General features: G+C 47.2%; 1 protein-coding gene across 4 annotated transcripts in view; it reads left to right on the forward strand.

The window, feature by feature from the left end:
- The window catches only part of LOC148501598 (solute carrier family 41 member 1-like), a 51,286-nt gene that overhangs the window by 35,754 nt on the left and 570 nt on the right, over positions 1-14,962 (forward strand). For all 4 annotated transcript variants that reach the window (XM_088450229.1, XM_088450228.1, XM_088450226.1 and 1 more), the window contains exons 3-10: positions 1,787-1,894; positions 2,916-2,987; positions 3,915-4,059; positions 6,774-6,920; positions 11,547-11,691; positions 11,931-12,010; positions 12,160-12,294; positions 14,004-14,152. In XM_088450229.1, the coding sequence (XP_088306355.1) occupies positions 1,787-1,894; positions 2,916-2,987; positions 3,915-4,059; positions 6,774-6,920; positions 11,547-11,691; positions 11,931-12,010; positions 12,160-12,294; positions 14,004-14,152 (981 nt within the window). The remainder of the gene's footprint in view (positions 1-1,786; positions 1,895-2,915; positions 2,988-3,914; positions 4,060-6,773; positions 6,921-11,546; positions 11,692-11,930; positions 12,011-12,159; positions 12,295-14,003; positions 14,153-14,962) is intronic.

Raw genomic sequence — 14,962 nt, forward strand, 5'->3', positions numbered from 1 at the left:
AGCGGCTCTGAATCAGGCCCTCAGTTGCCCACAGAGCTGCTCGTGCATCCTAGTCGCATCGCATTGTGACAGACGCATTTTCGGCAAAAATGATGCCCGGTGTTAGCAGAGGGGCCTGGCGAGGCCATGGGGGGCTTTTTTAGCACGACTGCAGCAAAGATGTGTAAGGATATACTGTATCTGTATGTTGACACTTGTCTATCTGCCAGCAGTAATACTTGATCCATTACACCATGGAGCAGCCTGTAGCTTTTCAATGGTTGTAGAACTACATGTCCCAGCATGTCCTAGACGAGACATAAACCTATGGCAGACATGAATGCCAGTACTTTAGGCATCAGGAAGAACTCAGCATTCAGTGCTGTCTTAATATAATGTCCCCTCAGTGTTATTTTCTGCATTATATTGCTATAACGGGGGAGTAACGATGTGACCATTAAAGATGAGTGGTGCATAATCCCTTCATTAGCAATCCGTTCCCATCTCCTGTCACAATAGCATATAATATATAGGTGATGACATCACCAGTCGCTGTAAGTGCAGCCGGCACCCGGCCTCGTCCTGCGAGCGCGGAAATCTCAGTCATTTATAGAATCTGTGTAATATGGGGGTCATTCAGACCCACTCGCAAGCGGCAGTACGCTCGCAAGTGGGTCGATGTTCCCCACTGCGCATGCGCACGACGGAGGGAGCTCCGTCGTGCGCATGCGCGGGACCCGGCGAGCGAAGGACTTTCCTTCGCTCGGAGTGTCTCATCAAAGGGGGCGTGCTGTCGATGGTGACTGACAGCACGCCCCCTTTGGTGGGCGTGCCGGGGGCGTGCCTGCCAGACGGAGGCGTTCCCAAGGGATAGAGCCAAAATCTCTGATAGAGCCAAAATCACTCCTGGCCTTGCGGTTGAGAAACCCAACCGCAGGCTTTCACTCGCAGTTCTTTTTGCACGCTCGTATATGCTGTGGGTGGTGACCCACAGCTATACGAGCGTCCAGGGGGACGCTCCATATTAATGGAGGTGGGCCCTGATTCAGAGCGTGCGCTCTGGTCAGAGCGTCCGGCTCTGAATCAGGGCCTATGATCAGAAGGGTCTCATGTACATCGTAGCTGGTACTATGTCATTCTTACATACATGAATGCTTAATAGGGCTTTCATCCCATGTCATTGTACATAGTTATTTTATATAACAGGGACTGTGCTGGTGGCTGTGCTTTAATCACAGCAAGGAACTTGTACAATGACATGTCTGTCTACAGCTACCGTCCTGGGGTCATCGTTCTCTTTAATCTACTATAATGTGGCTGTGTATACCTACTTCTGTTACATACGGTGATGCTAGAAAGGAAGGAGACTTAACATGGTAATAAGTGAAAGAGGAATGACTGGCCAGCATGTCATGTAGTATGGAAACACCAGATACTAAATGATGGTGCAAGCAGTAGTAGAATAGAGCCGTCCACTGCAGAACTCCTGTGGTCCTCGCCAGGGCGGGTATAACGTGGGTCTTACCAGGCTTCATATTCAGTGGTGGCGCTGTGTGACTCCGAATCTCCAGGTTCTCTGCAGTGAAGTGTCCCCTGGGTGGGGGCTTCTTAGGGAGGAGATGTCTGTACCAGGTATATATTCCAACCTGACATTTTATTGTCTGTGATTTCAGTCATCTAATATTTATTAAAGTGACTGGAAACAAAGCTGAGTGATGACGCCACATGTTTGTCTACGGACCTCGCTGGGGGCTACATGTGTGAAGTCTTCTCATCCTCCTGTCTGTTGTGTTTCTTTGTCTTTCAGCACTGGGATGTCTTCAAAACCATTACAGAGGTCTTTATTCTGGTTCCAGCTCTGGTGGGTCTCAAAGGCAACTTGGAGATGACTTTGGCTTCTCGCCTCTCTACTGCAGTAAGTCTTCACATTCATGAGTGGGTTTGTCCATCTGTCCCTCTGTCTATGCGTCTGTCCATCTGTCTGTGTCTCCACCCATCTGTCCCTCTGTCCATGGATCTGTCCCTCCGTCCATGATTAAACACATCGGTCTGTCCATGGGTCTGTCCGTTTATCCCTCCGTCCATGTGTCTGCCCATCTGTTCCTTTGTCTGGGTCTGCCTTCCATCCATAGATATTGTTCTCTGTCCATCCATCCATGGGTCGGCCCATCTCTCTCTCCATCCGTAGGTCTGTATGGTTCTCTATGAGTCTGGCCATCTGCCAATGTGTCTGCCTGCCTGTTCCTCTGTCTGCGGGCCTGTCCATCTATCCATGGGTCTTGTTCTCTGTCCATCCATCCATGGGTCGGCCCATCTCTCTCTCCATCCGTAGGTCTGTATGGTTCTCTATGAGTCTGGCCATCTGCCAATGTGTCTGCCTGCCTGTTCCTCTGTCTGCGGGCCTGTCCATCTATCCATGGGTCTTGTTCTCTGTCCATCCATCCATGGGTCTGCCCATCTGTCCCTCCGTCCATGGGTCTGTCCCTCCGTCCGTGTGCCTGCCCATCTATTCCTTTGTCTGTGGGCCTATCCAGCCACCAATGGGCCTTGTTCTCTGTCCATCCATCCACGGGTCTCCCCATCTCTCCCTCCATCTGTGAGTCTATGTGTCCATTGATGGGTCTGCCCATCTGTCCCTCCATTCATGGGTCTGTTCGTCTGTCCCTTGTCCATGTGTCATCCCAGCTGTCCCTCTGTCTTTGGGTCTGTCCATCCATCCATGGATCTGCCCATCTATTCTTCCATCCATGGGTCTGTCCATCCTTTCATGAAAGAGTCTGTTAGATCCCACATCAGGTCTAACAGACTTGCCTCTTGAATTTGGAAGTGAGACCTCCAAAATAGGCTGATGCCTACAATTTACCAGATGTGTCAGGGTTTGGCGTATACCATCTCGCATACTCTCGCCTGTTCCTTTACCTTGTCTATATTTGCAGGCCAACACAGGGCAGATGGATGACCCCGGCGAGAGGTGGAAGATGGCAGTCAGCAATCTGGCATTAATTCAGGTCAGTCGAACCGATATCGTATTTATCTCATTACGGTGACCTTGGGTGGTTGGATCCTTTTTCTGTAGAATGCAGCGTGTCCACCGGGTGCTGGTGTCATCACTCAGACATGAAGTGATGTCACCGGTCCTTAGTGAACTGATAGGCTGAACATAGTGGTGAGTGGCGGCGTTTGCAGAGAAGCGGAGGTTTGGCAGCCATAGGGGGTGGCGGTGGGTGTTAATAGTATAATATGGAGCAGCCATACTGATGGGGCTGTTTTGTGCAGAAAGAGGGTATGTTGGAGAGTAGGCGTGTGGCCTAAAGTTACAGATTCCGCCAAAAGAAACACTTTTTTTATATTTAACTATGTCCTTCTTCTTCCCTGCTCTAAGCTACAGTCATTAATATTAGATTATTTATTATTCAAGAACTTCCCTGCAGCATTACCACTCCCCAGCCAGGATCAGTAATGAATATAGGTAGGTAGCTTCCATCATCGCCTCGTTGCAGTGTTGCTATACCTGAGTTTTGCAGCAGAATTCAGCTGTTACTTTGCCCCTCCTGTATGACCTCACACCTATCTATCATCCCCCCAAGGGGGCTCATTCACATTGAGCGATTCTTCTAAGTGCCATCAGACAGTATTTTAACTCTAATAACTCAGAACATTTACATCCAATTAATGCTGCTTCAACTCCATATTTTACATAAACCATTAGATTACCACCTGGACACCTGAGCTACCACTAACCCAACTGAACGAGGGGCTATCAGCTCCGTTCTGCCACCCGAGAAGGGTTGGGTACTTTTCAGCATTTTGTGTCGCTGGGGTGCGGTGGGCAAAAGGCCAGGATGAAACATCAGAACAGAGAGTACAGTATAGTTGTAGCTTCCTGTGATGCTGGTATATAATATACACTATGAAAACGTTCCGTGTTGTTGTAGGTTCAGGCCACGGTGGTAGGGCTGTTGGCTGCCGTTGCTGCCGTCATCCTAGGTGCTCTGTCTAAAGGTTACGTGGAACTGGACCAAGCGGCCGTCCTCTGCGCCAGCAGCGTCACCACAGCGTTCGTCGCTGCCCTGTCATTGGGTGAGATATTTGCCCTAACCACTGGCCGGCGTCTCCTGTTATAGCTTCAGAATCTACACTACATCCTGTATATGTCCAACTACTGTGGGGTGTCTGTATTTTACCAAAGGTCCTTATTCCCTCCCACTGCCTGACAATGACTCTTCTGTGCCATTAGTTTTCTGTAGGGAATCGGCCGTTAGCTCTGCAGAGAATAATATAAGGTCAGTGTTAGATGCAGTCTTCTAAGGGGTCTAGTTACTAAGCAGTGTTAGGAGACAGAGTGAAAAGTGATAAGGTGCCAGCCAATCAGCTCCCAACTGTCATCTCACAGGCTGTGCTTGAAAAATGACAGTTGGGAGCTGATTGGCTGGCACCTTATCACTTTTCACTCTGTCTCCTAACACTGCTTAGTAACTAGACCCCTAAAGATTGTATCTAACACCCTTTAGTAACAGCCAGGGTGAGGTTCTCACAGCATAGGAAACTCTTCATGTTTATTCAGCTAAAATACAGATATTATAAATAGGTTACATGGAAGCGCATATTACTCTGGGGTCATGTAGACGTTACTGAAACCTGAGGGTATTGTGCTCATACTACTGATTAAGTGCACCCTCATCTCCACTGGCGGCTGAAGGGGCATAACTGGGGGGTAGTGGGGTATTCTCACAGCTCAGTGGGGGCACGCTGATGGAGTTAGGGGCTATGCAGAGTTTGTCCTGTTTCCAGGAGCATCTTCGTAAAAGTCTGCCTATGGGCCTGTCGCAAAGGGGGGCAACTACAGCCGACTTCAGGTCACCTCTGCATCAGCCCCTTACTGCTCCCCTACATGCATCGGCGTGCGCTACTCCTGGGCAAGGGGTGTGCGACCACCCCACCCACAGGCATAGACTAACAATCTGGGACATAGATAGAGCGGTTTCACATGGGCCATCTTGGATTCAAACAGAGGCTGCCTCTTCCCTTGAAGCCGGCTGATATGTGGGGAAAAGACGCTTAAGGTGGAGTTTGAGGCTGCATAAGGGGTGCGTGGGGGGCACAACCTGCACCCCATATGCCCGCCTACATGGAACCATGCAGGTGGCAGCTGGGTAAGGCAGATACAGCTTTATAAAAGCCCCCTTCAGCAACACATTTATTAAACAAATACAACACTGCCCTGAGAGATGCTGAACATGACATGAACACATAACAATGTAAATAGGTATGAGATAAGAGATACAAGGGGTAAAATAAAAAACAAAACATTGATTGAAAACGTTGACATTGCATGGAATGGAGTATTTGGTGCTCATTGCATTGAGGGGTTGTGAGATCCAGAGGTAAGGCCCAGCAAGAGAGAGCGGCTAGTAAAGGAATTACCATAATATTACGTCAACTTATCCTCCATCAATACGCTGTGTTGTGGGTAGAAAATTATTATGAACTCTAGTTAGTGCAATGCTGCCACCCAGTGGTACACTGCGGCTTTGCAATCCAGGAAAATATTATTTATTATTAACAGTTTCTTATATAGCGCAGCAAATGCCGTCGCGCTTTACAATTTGAATCAACATTAACATTATACTGGGTTGTAAAAGACATACATAAGGGAAAGAGGGCCCTGCTCGCAGGCTTACAATCTATAGAGTGTATATAGAGTGTATATAGAGTGTATATAGAGTGTGTATAGAGTGTATATAGAGTGTATATAGAGTGTATATAGAGTGTATATAGAGTGTATATAGAGTGTATATAGAGTGTATATAGAGTGTGTATAGAGTGTATATAGAGTGTATATAGAGTGTATATAGAGTGTATATAGAGTGTGTATAGAGTGTATATAGAGTGTGTATAGAGTGTATATAGAGTGTATATAGAGTGTATATAGAGTGTATATAGAGTGTATATAGAGTGTATATAGAGTGTATATAGAGTGTATATAGAGTGTATATAGAGTGTATATAGAGTGTATATAGAGTGTGTATAGAGTGTGTATAGAGTGTATATAGAGTGTATATAGAGTGTATATAGAGTGTATATAGAGTGTATATAGAGTGTATATAGAGTGTATATAGAGTGTATATAGAGTGTATATAGAGTGTATATAGAGTGTATATAGAGTGTATATAGAGTGTGTATAGAGTGTATATAGAGTGTATATAGAGTGTATATAGAGTGTATATAGAGTGTATATAGAGTGTGTATAGAGTGTGTATAGAGTGTGTATAGAGTGTATATAGAGTGTATATAGAGTGTATATAGAGTGTGTATAGAGTGTGTATAGAGTGTGTATAGAGTGTGTATAGAGTGTGTATAGAGTGTATATAGAGTGTATATAGAGTGTATATAGAGTGTATATAGAGTGTATATAGAGTGTATATAGAGTGTATATAGAGTGTATATAGAGTGTATATAGAGTGTATATAGAGTGTATATAGAGTGTATATAGAGTGTGTATAGAGTGTATATAGAGTGTATATAGAGTGTATATAGAGTGTGTATAGAGTGTATATAGAGTGTGTATAGAGTGTATATAGAGTGTATATAGAGTGTATATAGAGTGTATATAGAGTGTATATAGAGTGTATATAGAGTGTATATAGAGTGTGTATATATATATAAATGTTATACAGTATGGTAAGTGCCTGTTTTACACACTTACCTGTGAACCAGTCCCCTCCATTCTGCAATCAGTGTAATGTTATTTTGTAGCACCAGTTATGATATCGCTTTATCTCTGTGTCCGTTAGGCCTGGTGATGATCGGGGTCATCATTGCATCTAGGAAACTAGGGATAAACCCTGACAACGTAGCTACTCCCATCGCTGCCAGCCTTGGGGATCTGATCACACTGTCACTGCTTGCGGGAATCAGCAGCACCTTGTACCAATACATAGGTAAGAAATGGCACCGATATACTAATGTACAAGAGAATGTGTAGACGAGTGTGCACACGGATAGAATCTATCACCTATATAATAGTTATAACGTGCAAATGTAATCAGTGAGCTACATAAATTGAACGGCGCAGTTAGACAATATTAGTGAGTATTGTTAGATGCTGTTGACTAGGTCAGAGCGCCTATTATATCCATTCTTCAATGCTAAGTGCACAAGTGTTGTTGGGCTGCACCACTGTGTAGCCAATCACAGCATTAGAATGATAACAGCAGCACAAAGTATTTCAGCACACATAATTCTGTTGTGTTCCATTGTAAGCTAGATTGGGAGGGACATGTGTAGAGATATAACGTCTCACACGGCACCCGGGCCAGGAGCGTCCTCAACAATAATATACAATATATATGCTCCGTCCTGTTGCTAAGGCCCCTCCCAACGTGTTTCAGGACATTGTCCTATTGGAAGCTGGTACCGGTCTAACAGCCAATTATGTAAAATCTTTGTTACCGTGACATCACTGACCCCGCCCCTGTGTATCCATCCACACTGTGCAAGTCTGCCAAGCTGTCAGTCACTGGAAAGCATTTACCAAGCACTAAGTGTCTGAGGCGCAGTGCAAAATCATCTTTGCGCAAAATTTCAGCCAAAGCAAGGGGGATTGCGGCACAAGATGGCAACTTTTGTGGGGGAGCAGAAGTCTGGGAGATGGCATAATTTAGGCACACTTGTTGAGCAAAGGGCAGGGGTGCCAGTTTTGCAGAGCGAGATTACTGCTACCGTTATATGCTTACCTGACCCCGGGAGTCTGATTACTGTTACCGTTATATGCTTACCTGACCCCGGGAACCTGATTACTGTTACCGTTATATGCTTACCTGACCCTGGGAGCCTGATTACTGTTACCGTTATATGCTTACCTGATCCCGGGAGCCTGATACTGTTGTTATATGCTTACCTGACCCTGGGAGCCTGATTACTGTTACCGTTATATGATTACCTGACCCCGGGAGCCTGATTACTGTTACCGTTATATGCTTACCTGACCCCGGGAGCCTGATTACTGTTACCGTTATATGCTTACCTGACCCCGGGAGCCTGATTACTGTTACCGTTATATGCTTACCTGACCCCGGGATCCTGATTACTGTTACCGTTATAACCTTACCTGACCCCGGGAGCCTGATTACTGTTACCGTTATATGCTTACCTGACCCCGGGAGCCTGATTACTGTTACCGTTATATGCTTACCTGACCACGGGAGCCTGATTACTGTTACTGTTATACGCTTACCTGACCCCGGGAGCCTGATTACTGTTACCGTTATATGCTTACCTGACCCCGGGAGCCTGATTACTGTTACCGTTATATGCTTACCTGACCCTGGGAGCCTGATTACTGTTACCGTTATATGATTACCTGACCCCGGGAGCCTGATTACTGTTACCGTTATATGCTTACCTGACCCCGGGAGCCTGATTACTGTTACCGTTATATGCTTACCTGACCCCGGGAGCCTGATTACTGTTACCGTTATATGCTTACCTGACCCCGGGATCCTGATTACTGTTACCGTTATAACCTTACCTGACCCCGGGAGCCTGATTACTGTTACCGTTATATGCTTACCTGACCCCGGGAGCCTGATTACTGTTACCGTTATATGCTTACCTGACCACGGGAGCCTGATTACTGTTACTGTTATACGCTTACCTGACCCCGGGAGCCTGATTACTGTTACCGTTATATGCTTACCTGACCCCGGGAGCCTGATTACTGTTACCGTTATATGCTTACCTGACCCCGGGAGCCTGATTACTGTTACTGTTATATGCTTACCTGACCCCGGGAGCCTGATTACTGTTACCGTTATATGCTTACCTGACCCCGGGAACCTGATTACTATTACCGTTATATGCTTACCTGACCCCGGGATCCTGATTACTGTTACCGTTATATGCTTACCTGACCCCGGGAGCCTGATTACTGTTACCGTTATATGATTACCTGACCCCGGGAGCCTGATTACTGTTACCGTTATATGCTTACCTGACCCCGGGAGCCTGATTACTGTTACCGTTATATGCTTACCTGACCCCGGGAACCTGATTACTGTTACCGTTATATGCTTACCTGACCCCGGGAGCCTGATTACTGTTACCGTTATATGCTTACCTGACCCCAGGAGCCTGATTACTGTTACCGTTATATGCTTACCTGACCTCGGGAACCTGATTACTGTTACCGTTATATGCTTACCTGACCCCGGGATCCTGATTACTGTTACCGTTATATGCTTACCTGACCCCGGGATCCTGATTACTGTTACCGTTATATGATTACCTGACCCCGGGAGCATGATTACTGTTACCGTTATATGCTTACCTGACCCCGGGAGCCTGATTACTGTTACCGTTATATGCTTACCTGACCCCGGGAGCCTGATTACTGTTACTGTTATATGATTACCTGACCCCGGGAGCCTGATTACTGTTACCGTTATACGCTTACCTGACCCCGGGAGCCTGATTACTGTTACCGTTATAGGCTTACCTGACCCCGGGAGCCTGATTACTGTTACCGTTATATGCTTACCTGACCCCGGGAGCCTGATTACTGTTACCGTTATATGCTTACCTGACCCCGGGAGCCTGATTACTGTTACCGTTATATGCTTACCTGACCCCGGGAGTCTGATTACTGTTACTGTTATATGCTTACCTGACCCCGGGAGCCTGATTGCTGTTACCGTTATATGCTTACCTGACCCCGGGAGCCTGATTACTGTTACCGTTATATGATCACCTGACCCCGGGAGCCTGATTACTGTTACCGTTATATGCTTACCTGACCCCGGGAGCCTGATTACTGTTACCGTTATATGCTTACCTGACCCCGGGAGTCTGATTACTGTTACTGTTATATGCTTACCTGACCCCGGGATCCTGATTACTGTTACCGTTATATGCTTACCTGACCCCGGGAGCCTGATTACTGTTACCGTTATATGCTTACCTGACCCCGGGAGCCTGATTACTGTTACCGTTATATGATTACCTGACCCCGGGAGCCTGATTACTGTTACCGTTATACGCTTACCTGACCCCGGGAGCCTGATTACTGTTACCGTTATAGGCTTACCTAACCCCGGGAGCCTGATTACTGTTACCGTTATACGCTTACCTGACCCCGGGAGCCTGATTACTGTTACCGTTATATGATTACCTGACCCCGGGAGCCTGATTACTGTTACCGTTATATGCTTACCTGACCCCGGGAGCCTGATTACTGTTACCGTTATATGATTACCTGACCCCGGGAGCCTGATTACTGTTACCGTTATACGCTTACCTGACCCCGGGAGCCTGATTACTGTTACCGTTATACGATTACCTGACCCCGGGAGCCTGATTACTGTTACCGTTATATGCTTACCTGACCCCGGGAGCCTGATTACTGTTACCGTTATATGCTTACCTGACCCCGGGAGCCTGATTACTGTTACCGTTCTATGCTTACCTGACCCCGGGAACCTGATTACTGTTACCGTTATATGCTTACCTGACCTCGGGAGCCTGATTACTGTTACCGTTATATGCTTACCTGACCCCGGGAGCCTGATTACTGTTACCGTTATATGCTTACCTGACCCCGGGAGCCTGATTACTGTTACTGTTATATGCTTACCTGACCCCGGGAGCCTGATTACTGTTACCGTTAAATGCGTACCTGACCCCGGGAGCCTGATTACTGTTACCGTTATATGCTTACCTGACCCCGGGAGCCTGATTACTGTTACCGTTATATGCTTACCTGACCCCGGGAGCCTGATTACTGTTACCGTTATATGCTTACCTGACCCCGGGAGCCTGATTACTGTTACCGTTATATGATTACCTGACCCCGGGAGCCTGATTACTGTTACTGTTATATGCTTACCTGACCCCGGGAGCCTGATTACTGTTACCGTTATATGCTTACCTGACCCCGGGAGCCTGATTACTGTTACCGTTATATGCTTACCTGACCCCGGGAGCCTGATTACTGTTACCGTTATATGCTTACCTGACCCCGGGAGCCTGATTACTGTTACCGTTATATGATTACCTGACCCCGGGAGCCTGATTACTGTTACCGTTATACGCTTACCTGACCCCGGGAGCCTGATTACTGTTACCGTTATATGCTTACCTGACCCCGGGAGCCTGATTACTGTTACCGTTATATGCTTACCTGACCCCGGGAGCCTGATTACTGTTACCGTTATATGATTACCTGACCCCGGGAGCCTGATTACTGTTACCGTTATATGCTTACCTGACCCCGGGAGCCTGATTACTGTTACCGTTATACGCTTACCTGATCCCGGGAGCCTGATTACTGTTACCGTTATATGCTTACCTGACCCCGGGAGCCTGATTACTGTTACCGTTATATGCTTACCTGACCCCGGGAGCCTGATTACTGTTACCGTTATACGCTTACCTGACCCCGGGAGCCTGATTACTGTTACCGTTATATGCTTACCTGACCCCGGGAGCCTGATTACTGCTTCTTCTTACACATAAATATTTTTGTTGCAATTTTAGTTAAACGTAAAAGATGTCTCTGTTTCCTCCTATAGACATTCAGTACATCTCCCCCTTAATCTGTGTTGTGTTCATCATCCTGATCCCGCTGTGGGTGGCTGTAGCTCAGCAGAGTCCGTCCATTGCCGAAGTCCTAAAGTCTGGGTGGCAGCCGGTCATTGTGGCCATGTCAATTAGCAGGTAAAGGAAGCTCAGGTGGAGGAAGCACGGTCGTCCCTGTGGTGGTATTAAACAGGGCAATATGTGGCTGCTCCGCTATTGTGAGGGCATGCTGGCACCTGTAGTTACACAGCAGCTGCGGTGTAAAAGAGGCGTCTGTCGTACATGTCAAGTGGCACAAGTGGGCAGGGCCAGTTTTATGAGGGGCGGAGCTTGCTAGGATTCTTAATCTGCATTTACCATTTGTTTCTCTCTCCTAGTATCGGGGGCCTGATCCTGGACAAGACAGTGACAGACCCCAAATTTGAGGGAATAGCAGTATTCACGCCGGTTATTAATGGTGGGTTCAATTTACCTAAGTAACATTATCTGGACAATTATTTTATCTCTGTTCTGTATAACAATGTCATTTTTATTTTACGTTACTCTATATGTTACAATATATATATTTTTACGGTAATTGATTATAAATGTCTGTTAACCCCTTAGGTGTTGCCGGGAACCTCGTTGCCATCCAGGCAAGCCGGATCTCCACGTTCCTCCACTTCTGGAGTATGCCCGGCGTCTTGCCCTACAAAATGAGGCAGCATTGGCCCAACCCATACACCACGTTCTTCTCTTCCGGTATGACCATAAGAACTGAGCCGGGGGTCTCATAGACAATGGGAAGGAATGAGGGGGGGGCTGTGCAGGTTATAGGCCCATGATGCATTCTGCGGCCTTACTAAACCCTTCCCTTAAAGCTTATGTCAGTTTATTTTTTAACAATTAGCTGCCACCTTTCCAAGGTCTCTTAGTCATCCCCTATAGTAACACTACACAGGTCATATACGGGATAGTTCCAGGTAATTGGGCCGGATGATGTCATCAGTTCAGAAACCGAAAAACACTGACGTATGAGTAGCGTTCCCGCCAGGCTGTTTTAGCGTGGTGCTGCGCCCTTCAGGAGAGCAAAAAGCGCCCTGCCCTCACAGCCTGCGGGTGCCGTCTTCACCCGCGGATCGCAATGTCCCGCGGGTGTGGAAATGTGCGGTGACCCGCTCACCGCCGGTGAATAGATGCTGGGCGCATGCGCCCGGCATCTATTCTCCCTGTCAGCAGCGCTCGGGGGCTGCCCGGCGTACCCGTAAGTGCCGGCCACGCCCCCAAGAATGACGAAAGGTGACGTGTCTTATAGACACGCCCCCTTTTCAATGGCCATGCCCACTTTTCGGGTGCGCACGCCTTCTCTAGCTCTGGCGCCCTGCCTTAACGCCGGAGCTAGAGTGAACACTATTTGAGGACTATATTAGTAATATTGGCGATTATTGGTTTGGTATAAAAGATAGACAGAATCAGATAGACAGTGTCTAGATAGACAACAGATGTTAGACAAGGACAAAGGTCGACAAAAATGGTTGACACTTTAAAAAGCAAGCAAAAAAAAAACAGTTTTCTAACCCTCCCCTTGGTGCCTAACCCTCCCTCCTGGTGACTAAAATTAACCGTCAGGGTAGGTGCCTGACCCTAACCGTCCCTTCTAGTGCCTAACTCTAACCTTACGGTAAGTGCCTAACCAAAACCCAAAAAGTGAGGTGACCATTTTTGTGTCGACCCTTTTGACTTTGTCAACCTTTTGTACCCGTCAACCTTCATTCATGTCGACTTTTCTGTGTCAACCTTTTATCCCCGTCTAACATACGTTGTCTGTCTAGACATTGTCAACCTATTTACTGTCTATCTATTGATTGGAACTCGGCGATTATGCGGTAGTAGAGCGCTATACGAGGTGTTGACCACCAGGAGGCGACATATCACTAGTACAGCCACAGGGTGTGTTGAGAAGAGAACATATGTTTCAATATGTCTTGAAAATGTTTACATGGTCTGAATGTTATGTCGACATGGACATTATGTCGACCAAAAAAATTGGACTTATTCACATAGGGAGCGATGGAGAGTTGCCCAGACGCCTGTTGGGTTTCCTTTTGCATTGCGCTTGTTCCGTAGCTGATTGCGCCCACCTACAGGCGGGCGCTCCTCAGTCACATCACCACTTGCAGCTGATAAGGTGTAACTATGTGCAGTGATAATGATAGCGGTTATGAAAGCGAGCGTATGGATATTGGCGGCGCTGTCACATAGATGCGTGCAACCTGGCATACGACCGAAGATCCGCATTTAGTTCTATGCGCTCTGCGAGTGTAATTGCGGCCGAGTTGCGAGCAACCGTGGATAGGCCCCATTGTATTTGTGTCGTATTATTTAGTTTTTACCACAGATGAGCTGTATGGAATATATCTGTATGCAATGTACACACCAGTCCGGGTCTCAGACGTCTCTCTCATTCACAGGTGTCAATTCCAAATCAGCCCGGGTATTGCTGGTGCTTGTGGTGCCGGGGCACCTGGTCTTCCTGTACACCATCCACTTGTTACAAGGCGGCCACACTGCGCTCACTGTACCGTTTGTCGCCTTCTACTTGGTTGCTGCCCTCTTACAGGTATCTCAGGGCGGGCGGGGGCTGTACAGTAGGTTGTGGGACTGAGGGGGTCATGTCGGCAACTGGGGTTTTCTCCCTGCATGTGAAACGCCGGTTTGGCCAGATCACCCGTATAAACCATCAAATCATGTATGTGACTGGGATGCTGACTATACATACTGTATGTGCCCCAAACTATAAGAGCCAATCACAGTTAACGTTTATCTGTCTACATGAGTCCCGCCCGGTTGGTGCAGAGGGCATCAGACTGTGGTTATTATGCAGATAACTGAGAAGCACAAAGTTTTGAGAATAACCTGTCATGTGATGCTAGGGGCACGTTACGGGTGGAGCTGTTAGTATAGAAACTCGGCTGATGCCTTTTGTACGATAAGAGCAGCCAAATGTTTAAAGCACTTACAGGTAATGCGATCTCTCTTTTTACCACTTGCCCTTTATAACACCAGCTTCTTACTGCCAATGGACTGGGGCTTTAATTCAGCCTGGCATCCTCCTCTGGAAAAGGGGTGTGGCCACGAATCATGGGGGCGTGGCCTCGTCTCTGTATCCTGGCCGAGGATTGCAGTGATACTTACACTGAACATGCCTTTTGCCAGATCCGCCGGGACACCTAATGTATATACCGATTCCACACCTCTCATTCCTCTTACCGCTCAGCACCTTACAACAGCCGATCGGGTGTCGCTGCATGTTAATGGGGAATCAAAGGGGAGGGGCATTGACACCCCTGGGCCTGCTTGAAACAGGACTAGAGATATGAGTAGAATGGGACCATTATAGACATCAGAGACCTCGGCAGATCTACGATAA

Source organism: Taudactylus pleione, unplaced genomic scaffold (assembly GCF_031769625.1).
Source record: "Taudactylus pleione unplaced genomic scaffold, aTauple2 ptg000512l, whole genome shotgun sequence".
NCBI classification, from domain to species: Eukaryota; Metazoa; Chordata; class Amphibia; order Anura; family Myobatrachidae; genus Taudactylus; species Taudactylus pleione.